Source organism: Lygodium microphyllum, chromosome 2 (assembly GCF_053477565.2).
Source record: "Lygodium microphyllum isolate KBCC chromosome 2, Lygodium_microphyllum_v1.1.10, whole genome shotgun sequence".
Taxonomy (NCBI): Eukaryota; Viridiplantae; Streptophyta; class Polypodiopsida; order Schizaeales; family Lygodiaceae; genus Lygodium; species Lygodium microphyllum.
Genome location: NC_141136.1, coordinates 84,136,688 through 84,152,173, shown reverse-complemented (window position 1 = coordinate 84,152,173; position 15,486 = coordinate 84,136,688). Strand labels below are relative to the sequence as shown.

General features: G+C 43.9%; 1 protein-coding gene across 1 annotated transcript; it reads left to right on the top strand.

The window, feature by feature from the left end:
- The first annotated feature begins 1,452 nt into the window (after window positions 1-1,452).
- LOC148039965 (uncharacterized) lies at window positions 1,453-14,212 on the top strand. The gene is made up of 3 exons (XM_087662743.1): window positions 1,453-1,509; window positions 6,857-7,128; window positions 14,081-14,212. Exons 2-3 carry the CDS (start codon window positions 6,874-6,876, stop codon window positions 14,210-14,212), a joined length of 387 nt encoding a protein of 128 aa, XP_087518869.1. The 5' UTR covers window positions 1,453-1,509; window positions 6,857-6,873.
- Window positions 14,213-15,486: the final 1,274 nt, after the last annotated feature.

The window sequence follows — 15,486 nt, the reverse complement described above, 5'->3', positions numbered from 1 at the left end:
TTGTCAAGATTGTGGGAGAGAAGGAAGGAGTCTCACTTGAAGCATTCTTGCTTGCACAATGGGGGAATACACACAAGGGTGGAGGCTGAAAACAGTTTTCCTCTTCTTAGTTGTGTAAGCCAAAAAGAACTCTCGTACAAAGAAATAGAAGAACCCTATATATGGGTCTCAAACCAAACTCAACTAACTAAGGTGGCATACTAACAGAGCCACGAACTAGAGTAGATAAGGATAGCTATCATGTAGCTATTATTCATGGGCGGTGTACCAACCGCGTCTGCAACTGACAAGTCGGTGACATAAATACACAACGGTCACCTTGGCGTATCACGAGTGGAGCTTGATATCTCAACACTCCCCCTCGAGCTCAATCCCAATTCCTGCACACCAAGCAGGTCTCTGAACTTGCGCAGCTTCTCTGCGCCCAATGCCTTCGTGAATATGTCAGCTACCTGATCCTCTGTGCTGACATAAACTAGATCAATAAGACCTAGTAAAACCCTCTCTCGCACATAGTGATAATGCACCTCAATGTGCTTTGTTCTAGCATGATAGACTGGGTTATTTTCCAAGTATATACTACTCATGTTATCACAATAAATGACAACTGGCCCATCTGTAGACTGATGCATATCATAAAGTAGCTTATGCAACCAAGCTACCTCACATGCAGCCATTGCTACACCCCTGTACTCAGCCTCTGTGCTCGACAAGGCAACTGTAGGCTGTTTCTTGCTGCTCCAAGTGACTGCAGCACTCCCAAAAGAAAACACATATCCACTGGTAGATCGTCTATCAGAAATACTACCAACCCAATCAGCATCAGTGTATCCATGCAATTGTATCTGAACCCCAGTCTCATAAAATAGTCCATACTACAATGTGGACTTCACATACCTGAGTATGCGTCTAACCACATCCAAATGTGGTTTCCTTGGAGCCTGCATAAACTGACTTACCAATCCAACAGCATAGCTCAAATCTTGCCGGGTAATAGTCATATAAATTAAACTTCCTACTATGCGTCTGTACATAGTAGGGTCTTCTAGAAGCTCACCTACATCTGTGCTCAGCTTCACGTTCTGCTCCAAAGGAACTGAAATAGGCTTACAGCCTGTCATCCCATATTTGAACAGCATGTCCCACTACAAGGGACTGGGGCAATAGCGACGCCGATTAGCAACGGCGTTTATCGGCGTCGCTATTGGCGTCGCTATTGGCGTCGCTATATGCGTCGCTATACGCGCGACGCAAATAGCGACGCAAATAGCGACGCATATAGCGACGCCGCAGGGAAAAAAAAGCGCGGCCGAAACCAGAGCGCCGTTTTCATTTTGTTTTCTTCGCCTTTTGAGAGCGAGAGCGAGGGAGAGAGCCAAGGCTTTGTGAAAGAAGAGGAGGAAGAGACTTGTTGCCGCCGCCGCCGCCACCGCCACCGTCGTTGTTCGCGAAGGAGAGGAGGAGCCCTCGTTGCAAAGAGAAGCCGCCCACGCTCGCCATATCTCATTGGTGAGTCTCCCTCTCTCTTTCTTTTACTTGTTGAAGGTTTAAATCGTTCTCTTTTGTTTATTTAGGAGAGGAAAAGAAAGAGAAGGAGAGGGAGAGGGAGAGAGAGGGAGAGAAAGAGAGGGAGAGGGAGAGAAAGAGAGTGAGAGTGCATTCTCTCTCTCTCTCTCTCCCTTTTGCTTGTTTAATGTTTAAATTACTTTCTTCTTTGCTTGTTTAGGAGAGGAAACGAGAGAGTAAGAGAGAAAGAGAGGGAGAGGGAGAGGGAAAGGGAAAGAAAGAGAAAGAGAAATAGAGGGAGAGGGAGAGGGAGGGGGAGGAAATAGGAGAGGGAGAGAAAGAAAAAGAGAGGGAGAAGGAGGGAGAGTGCATTCTCTCTCTCCCTCCCTCTCCCTTTTGCTTGTTTAATGTTTGAATCACTTTATTTTTTTCTTGTTTAGGAGAGGAAATGAGAGAGAAAGAGAGTGAGAGGGATAGGAAGGGGAAGGAAATGAGAGAGGGATAGAAAGAGAAAGAGAGGGAGAGTGCATTGTATCTCTCCCTCTCCCTTTTGCTTGGAGGATGTTTAAATCACTTTATTTTTTGCTTGTTTAGGAAATGAGAGAGAAAGAGAGATAGAGAGGGAGAGGGAGAAAAAGAGAGGGAGAGGGAGAGGGAGAGGGAGGGGGAGGGGAAGGAAATGAGAGAGGGAGAGAAAGAGGGAGGGGGAGGGAGAGGGAGCGAGGGAGCGAGGGAGAGGGAGAGGGAGAAAGAGGGAGAAAGAGGGAGGGAGAGGGAGAGGGAGGAGGAGGGAGGAAATGAGAGAGGGAGAGAAAGAGAACGAGAGGGTGAGGGAGAGGGTGAGAGAAAGAGAGGGAGAGGGTGAGGGAGAGGGAGAGGGAGAGGGAAGGGAATGAAATTTAAGATAATATACGTATCGATAATGGTATGCAATGTGCTTTGCATACGGCCACGTACTTCATCAAAATTAACCCAAAATTATTGTTATAGAAGTGGAGATCCCTTAAATTGAGTATAGGATAATTTCTCTCAGGTCTTATGACTATGAGTAGAATTGATTGAAATAAATTTTATTACTATAGTTGTAAAATTTCATAGATGGCGCGCATTAATTTTAAAATGGATTACTTATACTCAAAGCCGAGATATAACAAAAAATTATCTACCGGGACAAACAAATCGTTGAGCATGATACAAGGCCGAGATATAACATCGGAAAATCTCTCGACTACTATATACAATGCAAGGTTTATGGTCAACTTGCAAGTTGACGTACATCTCCAAAAAGCTATCCATTTAAGCCTCGTTTGCTGTAATGTAGATAAGATGGCAAACGAAGAAGGTCCTATTGTTCAAGACCGCGAGTCGTATCTTAATCAGCGTGTCCCATGTCCTTGCTCTCAATGCAAGTTGGCAATTAGACGAAAACGTCGATTGTCTATAGAACACGTACGACGATTTGGCGAGTTTCAACCTGAGATTATTGATCAGGCGATTGCAGATTTTCAGCAAACGGTATTTTCAAGTTAGCATTTTTCATGCATTGTACTCTCAAGCTAATTGAAAACCATACACAATAAGATTGGGTCTTGTTGGCAAATTTTGTGTCCAGGGGGGTGATGTCTCGACCCAAGGGGGAGAGCACCCTTTGCGGCCAATTAGAAGAGTTCATGGACGTGAGATGGATGGATGGCAGGAGCCAATAGACCACTCGCAAGGCCCATCTATATCGTCAATGCCAGAGGAGACAGACAACCTTCCCGACTTGCCTACAATCTTGGAGCCTGAGATGGAGGCAATGATCGATGCATTGATTCCCATGGATGTTGAGACATCTGACCCGCTTAGAGAGGAAGCATCCATACCATTATATGATGGGTGCCGAGTATCTCGGTTGAAGACATTGCTTGCACTCTTAAGTGTGCAAGCGAAATACGGTTGGAGCGATACGAGTGTGACTGAGTTATTCAGGTACCTTGCATACAGACTTCATTGTTTTTTTTAAAAACAGTATTATTGTAAATATGGATGGATTTTTCAAGGTGTTTTATGATGTTTTCAGGTTATTGAAATATCATATATTGCCACCTGCAAACACCATGCCTGAGTCTCGTGATGATGCACGACATGTTTTACGGAAGCTTGGCATGGACTACAATAACATCCATGCATGTATCAACGACTGCATATTGTTTCGAGATGAATACGAGACTATGGAGACATGTCCAAAGTGTGGTGCTCACAGGTATCGACAGGACTTGCAAGGGCAGACCATCCCTCAAAAAGTCCTCAGACACTTTCCGCTCATCCCCCGCATAAACCACATGTTTCGCACGTCTGCCATGGCAAGCTTGACAACGTGGCATGTGCAGAATAGGTCTACGGATGGAGTGCAACGAATATCAGCAGATTCGCGCGCATGGAGCCACATTGACTCTACCTTCCCAGGCTTTGCGCGAGAGCCAAGGAATCTTCGGCTCGGTCTCGCCATGGATGGTGTGAACCCATTCGGTCTGCGCTCGACTTCTTACAGTGTGTGGCCTATAGTGCTTGTCAACTACAACATTCCTCCATGGCTTTCTACGAAGAAAGGACATCTCATCCTTAGCTTGCTCGTCCCGGGCCGCTACAAAGTAAAAAATATGGACGTGTATCTTCGTCCATTAGTCGATGAGCTTAAGATTTTGTGGGAGGAGGGGGTCACGGTGCAAGATATGAGCAGGCGCGATGGTCGGCGGTCAGCCAACATTCGAGCCATTCTCATGTGGACGATGCATGACTTTCCGGGATTGGGAGAGTGCTCAGGTGAGCAGACATTTGTTCACGCCGGTAATATCTATATTTTATTTCATTCAATCAAGTATTCACTAGGTCGTGGATCGCCTTGCAGGTCTCGTTACCTCAGGTTATCATGCATGTCCATTGTGTGGGCCACAGTTAGACTCCCGAAGGTCACGAACCATGAAGAAGATGGTATATCAAGGACACGCCACTTTCTTGCCGGAGGATCATGAACTCAGGGAAGGTTTTCTTGGACGACCTCCAGCACGTATGAACGCTGCAAGCTGGTACGAGCTGAAAATGGTAAACCCGGAATCACATCCAAATGGAATGCGACGGTTCTCAGTTTTCTACGAGTTGCCATATTGGACCCACTTACAGGTCAACCACTTGTTGGATCCCATGCATATTTTCAAAAATGTGGGTAGCTTGCTATGGGACCACATCACAGGAAAGAGAGACACTATAGGGTCACGAATGGATTTAAAGGAGGTAGGTAAGATGGAGGTGCTTTGGCCGCAGTCGAGTGCTGAAGGGGGAGTGCAGCTTCCTCGCGCTCCCTGGGTTTTGTCTACCAAAGAAGAGCGCATTGTGAAGCAAGTAATCAAGTCAATCCGCACTCCGACGGGTATGATGCGTTCTCTCAGGTCCGCATTTTCTAAAGATGACCAAATGTCTGGGCTAAAATCCCATGATTGGCATAAGATATGTCAGGTTTGTGAACAGAATGGATTTTAATAAGCGTGGACATTTTGAAATTTGAAAAGTGACCATTATTCTTAATGCTTTCTCATTTGTGGCAGTTTGTCCTACCGATCGCGATCGCGGGATGCCTAACTCCAGAAATTCGTGGGGCCATTTACAAGCTGTCGACTTTGGTGCAATGGATCTCACAGAAAGAGATTAAGACGTCCTCTATTGAATCCGCAAGGCGGGGAGCAGTTGAGACGGTCTATCTCTTTGAGAAATACCTGCCCACTAGCATGCTCACGATACAAGTTCACCTTCTTGTGCATCTTGTGGACGAAGTGGAGATTGCCGGACCTGTCCATACGCGATGGATGTTCTTCCTGGAGCGCTTCATGAAAACCCTGAAAGGCTTTGTGCGACAACGAGCTCGTCCGGAAGGTAGCATGGCGGAGGGTTGGTTGGTGTCAGAGGCATTAGTGCATATCTCACAATGGCTACCAACGGTGGAACCAGACAATGAAATGCTACGGACGCTCAAGGACGATGACAGGCTGACTGGAGATGTGGTGGTTGGAAATGGGGTAGAAAAAAGAATGGATGCCTCAATGGAAGAGAAAGTGAATCGCTTTTGTATGTTGCACCATGCCTCCATGGAGACGTGGCTCGCCAAGTACCAGATTGCAAGGCAAGATCGAGAGGAAGCGCGAGCTGAATTCCGACGCAGTACGCGTCACCGACCGATTCGATATCCCGAAGGCATGGAGGAGATGCCGCGGTTTATGTCAACACGATGGTTGCATGGAGCCTTGATCGCAGCATCCAGCGAAGGGGCAGAGGTCTCAATGGAGGAGTGGGAGTTCTCGAGGGGATGTAGTCCAAAGGTAATGAGGGGTTTAGAATGTGTCGTATCTGAATTTGTTTGCTACATCTAATTTGAGTGTTTCAATGTGCAGTACAAAATATATAGTGCAGCGTGGTCGCGCGGACGGCATTTTCGGGTGGAGCGTATTGACAAAATGCGCTCCACAATGGACTGTGGTGTCATGGCAAGGTTTGAGCAAGAGAGCCGGCGACGAGCAACGGATCCGAACACGGTTGTGGATGAGATGGAGTATTTTGGGAATTTGCAAAGTATTATTACGGTGGATTACCGTAGCTTCTCCATGATAATATTCGATGTGCAGTGGTTCAAAGTGGTACTTGGAGGAGCTGGCGCAACGGTTCGACGAGGTCCATCTGGATTTCTCGAAATAGATTCCGAAAAAAAATGGATGGATTTGCGCGACACCTTTGTGTTGCCGGCACATTGTGAACAGGTAATCTTCTAGTCATTTGCTTGCTAATTGTAATACGACATGCTTTATGTCACAATGGTTTGAAGACGGTTTGTAAGTGTTTGTGAACAGGTAATCTTCTATCCAAATCCCCGACAACCTCGATGGTGGTATGTTATACCTTCAACTCCTAGAGGTGCGAGAGTATACGATCAAAGCGATGTTCCAGGCATAGATGAAGAATATATGCAAATAGAGGGATCGAAATTACAAGGGGTGGAGGCCACCGCAAGCTTGGAGTCCGCATCGGCTAACAATGATGGAAATACAGAAGTCGTAGAATTTTTTGAGAACGAGGCAGACTCATTCTTTTGTGGTGACATGTCTATCGACCTTCCAGTGTATGCAGAGTTATGTCAGGAGATTAACATGGGACCATAGAATACTTCATTCTTGGAGAATTGTATTACTCAATTCGTTGTTTAGATCTTCCATAAAGGTAGATAAGATATGCATTTTAAGATGGATTTTTCAAAAATGATTTATATTAATGCGCTTTGTATAGTTTCAATTGATTATTCTAACATTATTTTTTATCTCTGCAGGTATCTTTATTTTCAGGATGAGTCGAGGGATGAGCGATGAGGAGTTTCAGGAGATGATGGCACGTATGTCTCCAGATCAGCTCGCGAGATTCAGAGAGATAGCAGATCAGGAGCTGTCTCGTTCTTCGTCAGGGCGCTCTGCTAGATCAGCTTCAGTGCGATCAGATGCTTCAGCTTCGAGCAGACGATCTCGACGCTCGCGACTTGGGCCAGAGGGAGGGACTGCGACTGCAGGAGGATCAGGGGGGTGCTGCTGTGGAGACACGGACGCGGTGTCTCCGTCTCGTCGTTCAGCTAGAGCTCGGTCACCTCCAGGATTTGTCACACCTGTGGGGACGTCCACTCCAGTTACTCCGGCTTTTGCGCAGCCGTCGGCAGATGTCACGCCTTTTGGTGGCACTCCTTTTGGTGGCACCCCCTCTGGTGGCACTCCTTTTGGTGGCACCCCCTCTGGTGGCACCCCTTTCAGTGGCACTCCGGGAGAGGGTACCCCCGTCGGTACACCGGATGTTCAGGGGTCTCCTGGATATGCCCAGGAGCGTGGACGGAGATGGGAGAGGGCCCATACGAGGCACACTCCTAGGGATTATGGATACCTAGTGGATGGCAGGTCAGGAGCTATCATCATGAATGATGAGGGGAGGAGGGTGATAGCTCGCATGAGGGAGTTGTGCCAACAAGTTTTTCGGCACAACGTCCTGGATCATTGGAGGAACATACCGGAGGGGAGCAAGGAGTACATAGTAGCATCCTTGCATGAGGAGTTCCCGGTGCCAGCCGCAGTGGATAGATTCTCTACGGGCTGGATGATGGATTGCATGCGTGCATACATGTCACATAGACGATCCGACGCACGCAAGGCAATCAAGAGTGGGGCTCCAAAGCCCGAGTGGTTAGATGCAGAGGACTGGCGCCGACTGAGGGAGGAGGCTACAAATTCGCCAGGACGTTGGAGTCAGCAGCGGGAGGCGGCGAGGGCACGAATCGAGGCCGGATCGGTACATCATCTTGGGAGTGGCGGCCACAGGACATATTTGGAGGACTTTGTAAGTTTCTCTTTTGTTTTGCTTATTTGTTTTTTTGAGATATTATTTGTACTGACAATCATATTTCTAACAGTTAGCATTTTGTTTTCTTTGCAGCACTCCATTACAAATCGTGATCCGCAAGGCCTTGAGACTCAATATGCAGAGAGGCACGGTCTCAGATCATTGATCGACCGATTGTACAGACGCGGCGGCCCAGTAAGTCTCTCATCTTTCATGTCCGTAGTTACCATGAGATATTTGAATGCATTATTGTATGGTGGATTGATATGTTGTTTCTTTTTCTGCAGAATCCGTTTGATGCTCCTTTGCAGAGGGACGAGCTTTCGGGGGACGACGATTTGTAGCTCGCCCTCGGATCCTTAGCGCTCACATACCTTTAGTTTTTAGTCGCCCGATCTATGTAGACATTTTCTATGTATTAGTGATATTGTTTTATGATTGTACCAATCGCATTTTATGCGATATCATGTATTTATTTCATCTATCAGTTTTATGATTTCAGTATAGATTCTTTTTGTTTGCAAACGCTTTGTATGCAGCAGTGCAGAAACTATTTTGTATGGCTCTCATACAGCACACAGTGCTATATGTGGCAGGGCAGCTTGCTGCCCTGCCACAAATTTTTTTTTTCCTCTGTTACCGTCGCTATTTGCGTCGCAAATTTACTGCAGACGTCGCTATTGTCGTCGCTATCAGCGTCGCAAATTCTCTGCAACCGTCGCTATATGCGTCGCTATTTGCGTCGCTATATGCGTCGCAAATAGCGACGCAAATAGCGACGCATATAGCGACGCAAATAGCGACGATTCCATGGCGTCGTCAATAACGACGCTTTTTCCGACGACGGGGGCAAATTTTGTTGTTTGTATTTTCGTCGCTTTAAACGTCGCTATAAGGTCTATATCTTGTAGTGTCCAATCCATACTGCCTCTGCAAGAGCTGTATCCCACTTGGTGATCTAATCACCTCAATACCCAAGAAATAACGCAGCTCTCCCAAATCCTTCATTTCAAACTTCTGCTTCAATAGCATTTTCACATGAAGGATCACTGTCACCTGTCATAATCAAATCATCAACATAAATGACAAGTAGCATAATACCTTTCTCTGTTTTTCTCACATAAAGTGAGAAATCTGCCTTGGAAATCTGAAAGCCAATAGTGACAAGGTACTGTCCTATCTTGGCAGACCATGCTCTAGGTGCTTGCTTCAAGCCATACAAGGCTTTCTTCAACCTGCAAACAAACTCAGGATGAATAACATGCACATAACCTGGTGGCTGCTCAATATAGACCTCTTCTTGCAAATCACCATGCAAGAAGGAATTCTTTACATCCATCTGATGTAAAGACCATCCCTTTGATGCAGCCATAGCAATGACTGCTCTTACGGTTGCCATCCTTGCAACCGGACTGAATGTTTCTTCATAGTCAATGCCATATGTTTGTGCATACCCCTTGACTACTAATCTTGCCTTGTATATGTTCACAGAACCATCTGCATTGTGCTTCACCTTATAAACCCACTTACAGCCAATTGTATTTTTACATTTAGGCAAAGGTACCAATTCCCATGTAGCATTTGCTTCCAAGGCATCCATTTCTTCATCCATGGCTTTCTCCCATTTTTCTTTTCCCATGGCTTCCTCAAAAGAAGTGGGTTCTGGTTCCTGTATCACTTTGACCATATATGCATAGTGAATGGTTGTAAATCCATCATATTTCAGCCTATCCACAGGATACCTAGCTCTCGTAGACCTGCGCAAGATAGGTTCACTCCGAGGTGCTCTCAAAACATCCATGGTCTTCCTTACTCCAGGTGTAACAATAGAAGGAATACCCAACTCATCATCAATGCTCTATTCTGAGCCATTGGATTCACCATCCACATAAGAGTGACCTGCATTCACATCAAACATGGGCTGATCAACCTTCTCTTTTCCTTTTCGTGATACCTGCATACCACTATCTGCATTACTTTGAGAAGATTCTCCTGATCTCAATCTGCCTGTCCATGGCGAAGAATGTGAACCACTGCTAGAGGACGCTCCAGGTCCACTAATATTTTGTTACTGCTGCTGTGAATTCTGTGCAGCATTACCATTTTGTGCATCTACATCATCAATCACATTTACTGGTTTATACCAGCTACCCATCTCATCAAAAACAACATCTCTGCTCACTGTAAACTTACGAGTAGAAGGGTTATAGCATCTATACCCTTTTTGCTGCAGAGAGTAACCAATAAAGATGCACTTCTCAGCTTTTGGATCCAACTTGGATCTCAACTCATCTGGCACATGTACATAGGCAATGCAACCAAAAATTTTCAAATGAGAAATTTCTGGTTTCCTACCAGTATACCTCTCCTCTAGAGTCATTCCATGTATTGCTGCAGTGGGTGTCATGTTCATTATGTAGACTGCTGTAGCAACTGCTTCAGCCCAATAAAAATCTAGCAAGTCTTTTTCATTGAGCATGGCACGAGATACCTCTTCAATATGCATGTTTTTCCTTTCTGCAATTCCATTTTGTTGTGGGGTATGACTACATGAATATTGCTGCTTTATGCCATGCTCCTGCAGGAACCTTGCAAACTCATTTGAGAGGTACTCTCCCCCTCCATCTGACCTTAGGCATTTTATTTGCAGGCCTGTTTCTTTTTCAACCATAGCTTTAAGAGTTTTGAAATGCCCAAAAACTTCACTTTTCTTTTTCATAAAATACACCCAAACTTTTCTGCTATAGTCATCAATAAAACTGATAAAATAATGACAGCCTCCAAGAGATGCAGCTTTAGTAGTCCACACATCAGAGTGGATTAATTCCAATGGCTTCTCACTCTCTTGAACATGTCTAGGAAATAGTTTCCTTGCATGTTTTCCAAACTGACAGGCTTCACATACCTTATGCATTTCTGCAACCTTGAATTTGGGCAATCCTGCAACAATATTTTGGGTCTGCATTGATTTAAGTCATTGTACATTAACATGACCAATGCGTTTATGCCAGATATCAATATCTGCAACTACACCGGTCCCATGTGCAAACATTGCTACACTCAATTCAGGCATGTCTACATCCAACGTAAACATTCTGCCCTTCTTCTTTCCTTTTGCTATCGACCTTTATTTTTCATATCCTCAACAAAGCATCCATGAGGATTAAATCTGACCTGCAAGCCCTGCTCAACCATTTGACCAACAGAAACCAGATTCTTGGTGATATTCGGGACATGAAATACATCGGACAAGTATTTCTTTTTCCCATCCTGCATAGACAAAGGAATTTTTCCAATCTGCATAATAGGATGTGCAGTATCATCACCAATCTCCACAAATCCTAGTCTTTCCATTTTCCTTGCATCCTCCATCCATTCTGCATGACCTGTCATGTGGTTTGATGCACCTGAGTCAACATACCACACATCGTTGCTTTCTTCTGCACTTGTCACAGAATTGTTCATGTGTTGCACCATGAACAAATACTCATTTCTATCATCACCTTGTCTACTAGAAGATGCATAATTCCCTTGTTGCAATTTTCCATTCATGATGTCATTCTGCTTTTTATAGCAGTCTTTAGCCATATGACCCATTTTACCATAGTAGTAGCATTCAACATTACTGTTTGCATTTTGGCCTCTTTGCCATCCACCACGACCTCTTTGGCTCCCCCTGCCTCTAGAGTTACCACGTCCTCCTCCATAGGACTGGTTATCTTGAGTTTGCTACATATTCTGATTTCTACCATGGCCTCCATATCGGCCTCTTCTATCTCTGCCTCTACCTCTTCCAGCATTTGAGTAGAAGACAGCTTCTTTTGAAGTTCCTCCTGAAGAAGATGCACCACCATTTCTCTGCTCCTCAGAAATTAGAAGAGCAATCAACTCCTCAAAATCAGGAAATCTTTCACGAACGGAAATGGATGTTCGGAACTGTGCATAATCCTTTCCTAGACCATTCAAGGTCACGGAAACTAAACCATCATCTTCCACTGGCGACCCAATGGAAGCAAGTGCATCTGCAATCTTCTTCACCTTCATGTGGTAGTCATTGATGCTCATACTTTCTCTTTGCACATTATGCAACTCTTGCTTGAGCTGCATTTTCCTGGCTTGCGTATTTGTGCTATACATTTTTGACAAAGTATCCCATGCCTCCTTTGGCATACTTGCATCCTGAATATGCACAATCATAGAGTCTGAAATGCTGATAGACAGCCAGTACATAACTTTCCTGGCTCTCTCATGCCATGCTTTAAATGCCTGCATTTGCTGTTGATTGGGAACATCAGGAAGAACTGGTTCTTCTTCATTTCCTGCAACAAATTTCCAATATCCTTTTCCCATAAGAAAATTTGTCATTCTAAACTTCCATGCTTGGAAGTTGTTCTTGTCAAGCTTTTCAGTGACAATTTGTGAGAGAGAATGAGACGCCATTATAGAACACTGAAAAAAAATTATGTCACTGCAAAGAACACAGCTTCAGCCTCACAAAGGCAAATTTGCAAAACTGACGAAAGTGGTATTTGACCACAGAGTCACTTCCTAATGACGATTTTGCATCAACAGGCAACAGGGATGATTCTGTAACTCCCAATGTCTCTGTGCACAAGCATACGATGCAATTTTTACAATAACTTTTCACCGACCTGTAGAACAGTGGCTGCACAGCATAAAACTGGGCCTTTTCCTGAGTGCGTGCAGAAAACTTCTGCCTCCAAAATAGGCCCCGAAATGGCCTCAAATAAAAAAAACAAGGTCTCCCAGGGTTAAAGCCTTGCCCCGCAGCATATACTGCCCTCTTGCTTCACCATGAAGGGCGTCTCAACCTGAGACAATGCACTCTTGTACTTTTCAACTGTGCTACCTACAGAGATCTGCTCCCAAAACAGAAAATGAAAGCAACATTGCTCCTCTTACCAGAACACCGTGAGCTTGGCTTGCTTTCTTGAGCTCCTTACCATGAACAAGGCTCTGATACCATGTCAAGATTGTGGGAGAGAAGGAAGGAGTCTCACTTGAAGCTTTCTTGCTTGTACAATGGGGGAATACACACAAGGGTGGAGGCTGAAAACAGTTTTCCTCTTCTTAATTGTGTAAGCCAAAAAGAACTCTCGTACAAAGAAATAGAAGAACCCTATATATGGGTCTCAAACCAAACTCAACTAACTAAGGTGGCATACTAACAGAGCCACGAACTAGAGTAGATAAGGATAGCTATCATGTAGCTATTATTCATGGGCGGTGTACCAACCGCGTCTGCAACTGACAAGTCGGTGACATAAATACACAACGGTCACCCTGGCGTATCACGAGTGGAGCTCGATATCTCAACAGGTTTGGGCCTTATTTGATGCAGCATGTCCATGACATTGCTACATATTCCTTGGTAGAGCTTGATGGCACGGCCTTGCGAATTTTGATTGCAGAAAAGAGAATCAAATTATTCAAGAGAAGAGATGAAACAACCTATGCAGTGCTGAGGCATTGGATGATGAGAATTATGATGCATCTGAATGAGGAGATGATGTTGATGTGGATTTTACAAATGATTTCGTAGAAGATGGACAGATCGCATTGATTGTGGAGCTAGCTTGGTGGTGATGAGGATGGGTAGTTGTGGTCCATTTGGAGGATGTGTAGGTTTGGAGGGGGTGGATGTCATGACACTGCACATTCACCATTGTAAACCTAAGGGCAAAGATTTTTGCCAAGAATTTGGACACATTAGTTAGCGTCATTAGAAATTTATTTTCCATTGTGTGTGTATTTTTGTTTGCATGATGCACAAGCACTAGTTAGGCTAGGTAGAATTTCTTCACTGCATTCATAAATTTTTGTGGGAAAGCATCATTTGAATGATTGAATTACATGGTTTTAATTTTCAAACTGCATGAATGATTGGGCATAAAATTCTCTTCCAAAGCATTTTTTTTATTAAGAAAAAATGCATGGAAAAGCAGGTTCATATGAAGAAATCCGTTTTGAAGACTCCAGGATTAAAGGAAAAGGTCTTAATGTTGATCCTTCACTTTGGACTTTCTCCATGTGACTCAATTCAGATGTTGCCAGTGCAGATGATATGTCTCTTCATATGCAAAATTGGTTTAACATTTAGCAGCCTACAAAAGCTAACAGGGCATCTTGAGCGAAAGGTGGTTATATTTTGTAGATTGCAGCAGCTGACAAAGAAAATATATTTTACATGAGTGAGAAGGCATTTTCAGCAGGACATGGAAGGAAATGTTATGGGGGTGCAATTCCTTGGATCATCGGCATCTGGAGTGCTATATTTTCAACATAATCAGCAAAATGTTGCACCTAGCTCCCTTTTCAAGCACTCAAAAAATGATTATTAATCCAGATAGCAACCAAGTTATACTTCTACAAGTCAAAGGTAATTCACAAGCATCATATGTTTATGGTAAGGATAATATTGCTATTACCAATGACAAGGAGGAACTAAGTCTTATGGAAGTACGGGATGATCCTATAGACAAGAGCACTAGTGCACCATGGTAGCATATAAAGTGGACAAATTCTATGGTGAAGCTCCTCCTCAATGCTATAATTTTTATAGGGGAGAATCTCAAGGAAGTTATTATATGTATATCCTCTATATCACGTGCATTCAAGGCCTATTTGTAGTTATCCTTATCTAAGAGTTTTTCCTGAATAAAATATATCCTTTTCTATTCAATCTGTAAATAACCCCTTTATATTACACCCTTTTGCATGTAAAAAATGTATAAAAATGGTATTTCAAAAATACCTTATTTTGAACCCTTGTGATGCACACATATATTTATGCGAGTAACTTACCCGAGGGGAGGATGTACTTGACATTGTTCATGGTAATAAGAGAAAGCAAGGCTATTTCCAAAAGAAAGGAAAATGGAAACTACTTTTCCATTTTATGACGTAGAGAGGATTCTGTGAGTCACCAAAGAAATGTGAGGATAAGATTTAATGACCTTATGTTGGGCAAGAGAACAATGGCTTGATTGCCCACTCTATTGTTGAGAAACCATGTCTTCTTTATGAAATAGAAATTATACCTGCAAAGGTACAGGAAGATGTGAAAAGAATTCTCACCTCAAAATAACTCTTTTCCAAAGAGATGTGTGTATATTATAATGGCTGTAAGACAAGTCCATTAGGCTCAGATTTCCAACCATCTATATACCATTGAATTTCAAGCGAGAGCCAAGATACCTATTTGGATAATGAGGTGGAAGATTATGATGAAGATGAAGACATAGAAGAGAAGCATGAAGATGGAGGGGCTCATCTTGGAGGAGTTGATACATTTTTTGTTTCTCACAAGAATCACAACCAAACTTTAAGAACACTTGAAAAAAACAATAGCTCAGTGTCACTACACACACACACTCAGAAACTTGAATCCTTGACTGGTAAACCTACCTTTCTAGCAGAGCCTAGCACTGTGACGATTGCAGAAAGAAGATTGACGAGAACACATGCAATGCAGCTTAAAGAAGAGAAACTCACACTTTAATCTCAAGCTTTAGAGCTTGAGAAGCAACGCTTGAAATGACAGAGGCTAATCAGCAAGAA

Excerpts from the sequence above, each read along its gene's own strand:
- LOC148039965 (XM_087662743.1), top strand. The coding sequence starts at position 6,874 with ATGAGTCGAGGGATGAGCGATGAGGAGTTTCAGGAGATGATGGCACGT. Across the intron at positions 7,129-14,080 it reads GCTGTGGAGACACGGACGCG|ATTGCAGCAGCTGACAAAGA; the intron begins GTGTCTCCGTCT and ends TATATTTTGTAG.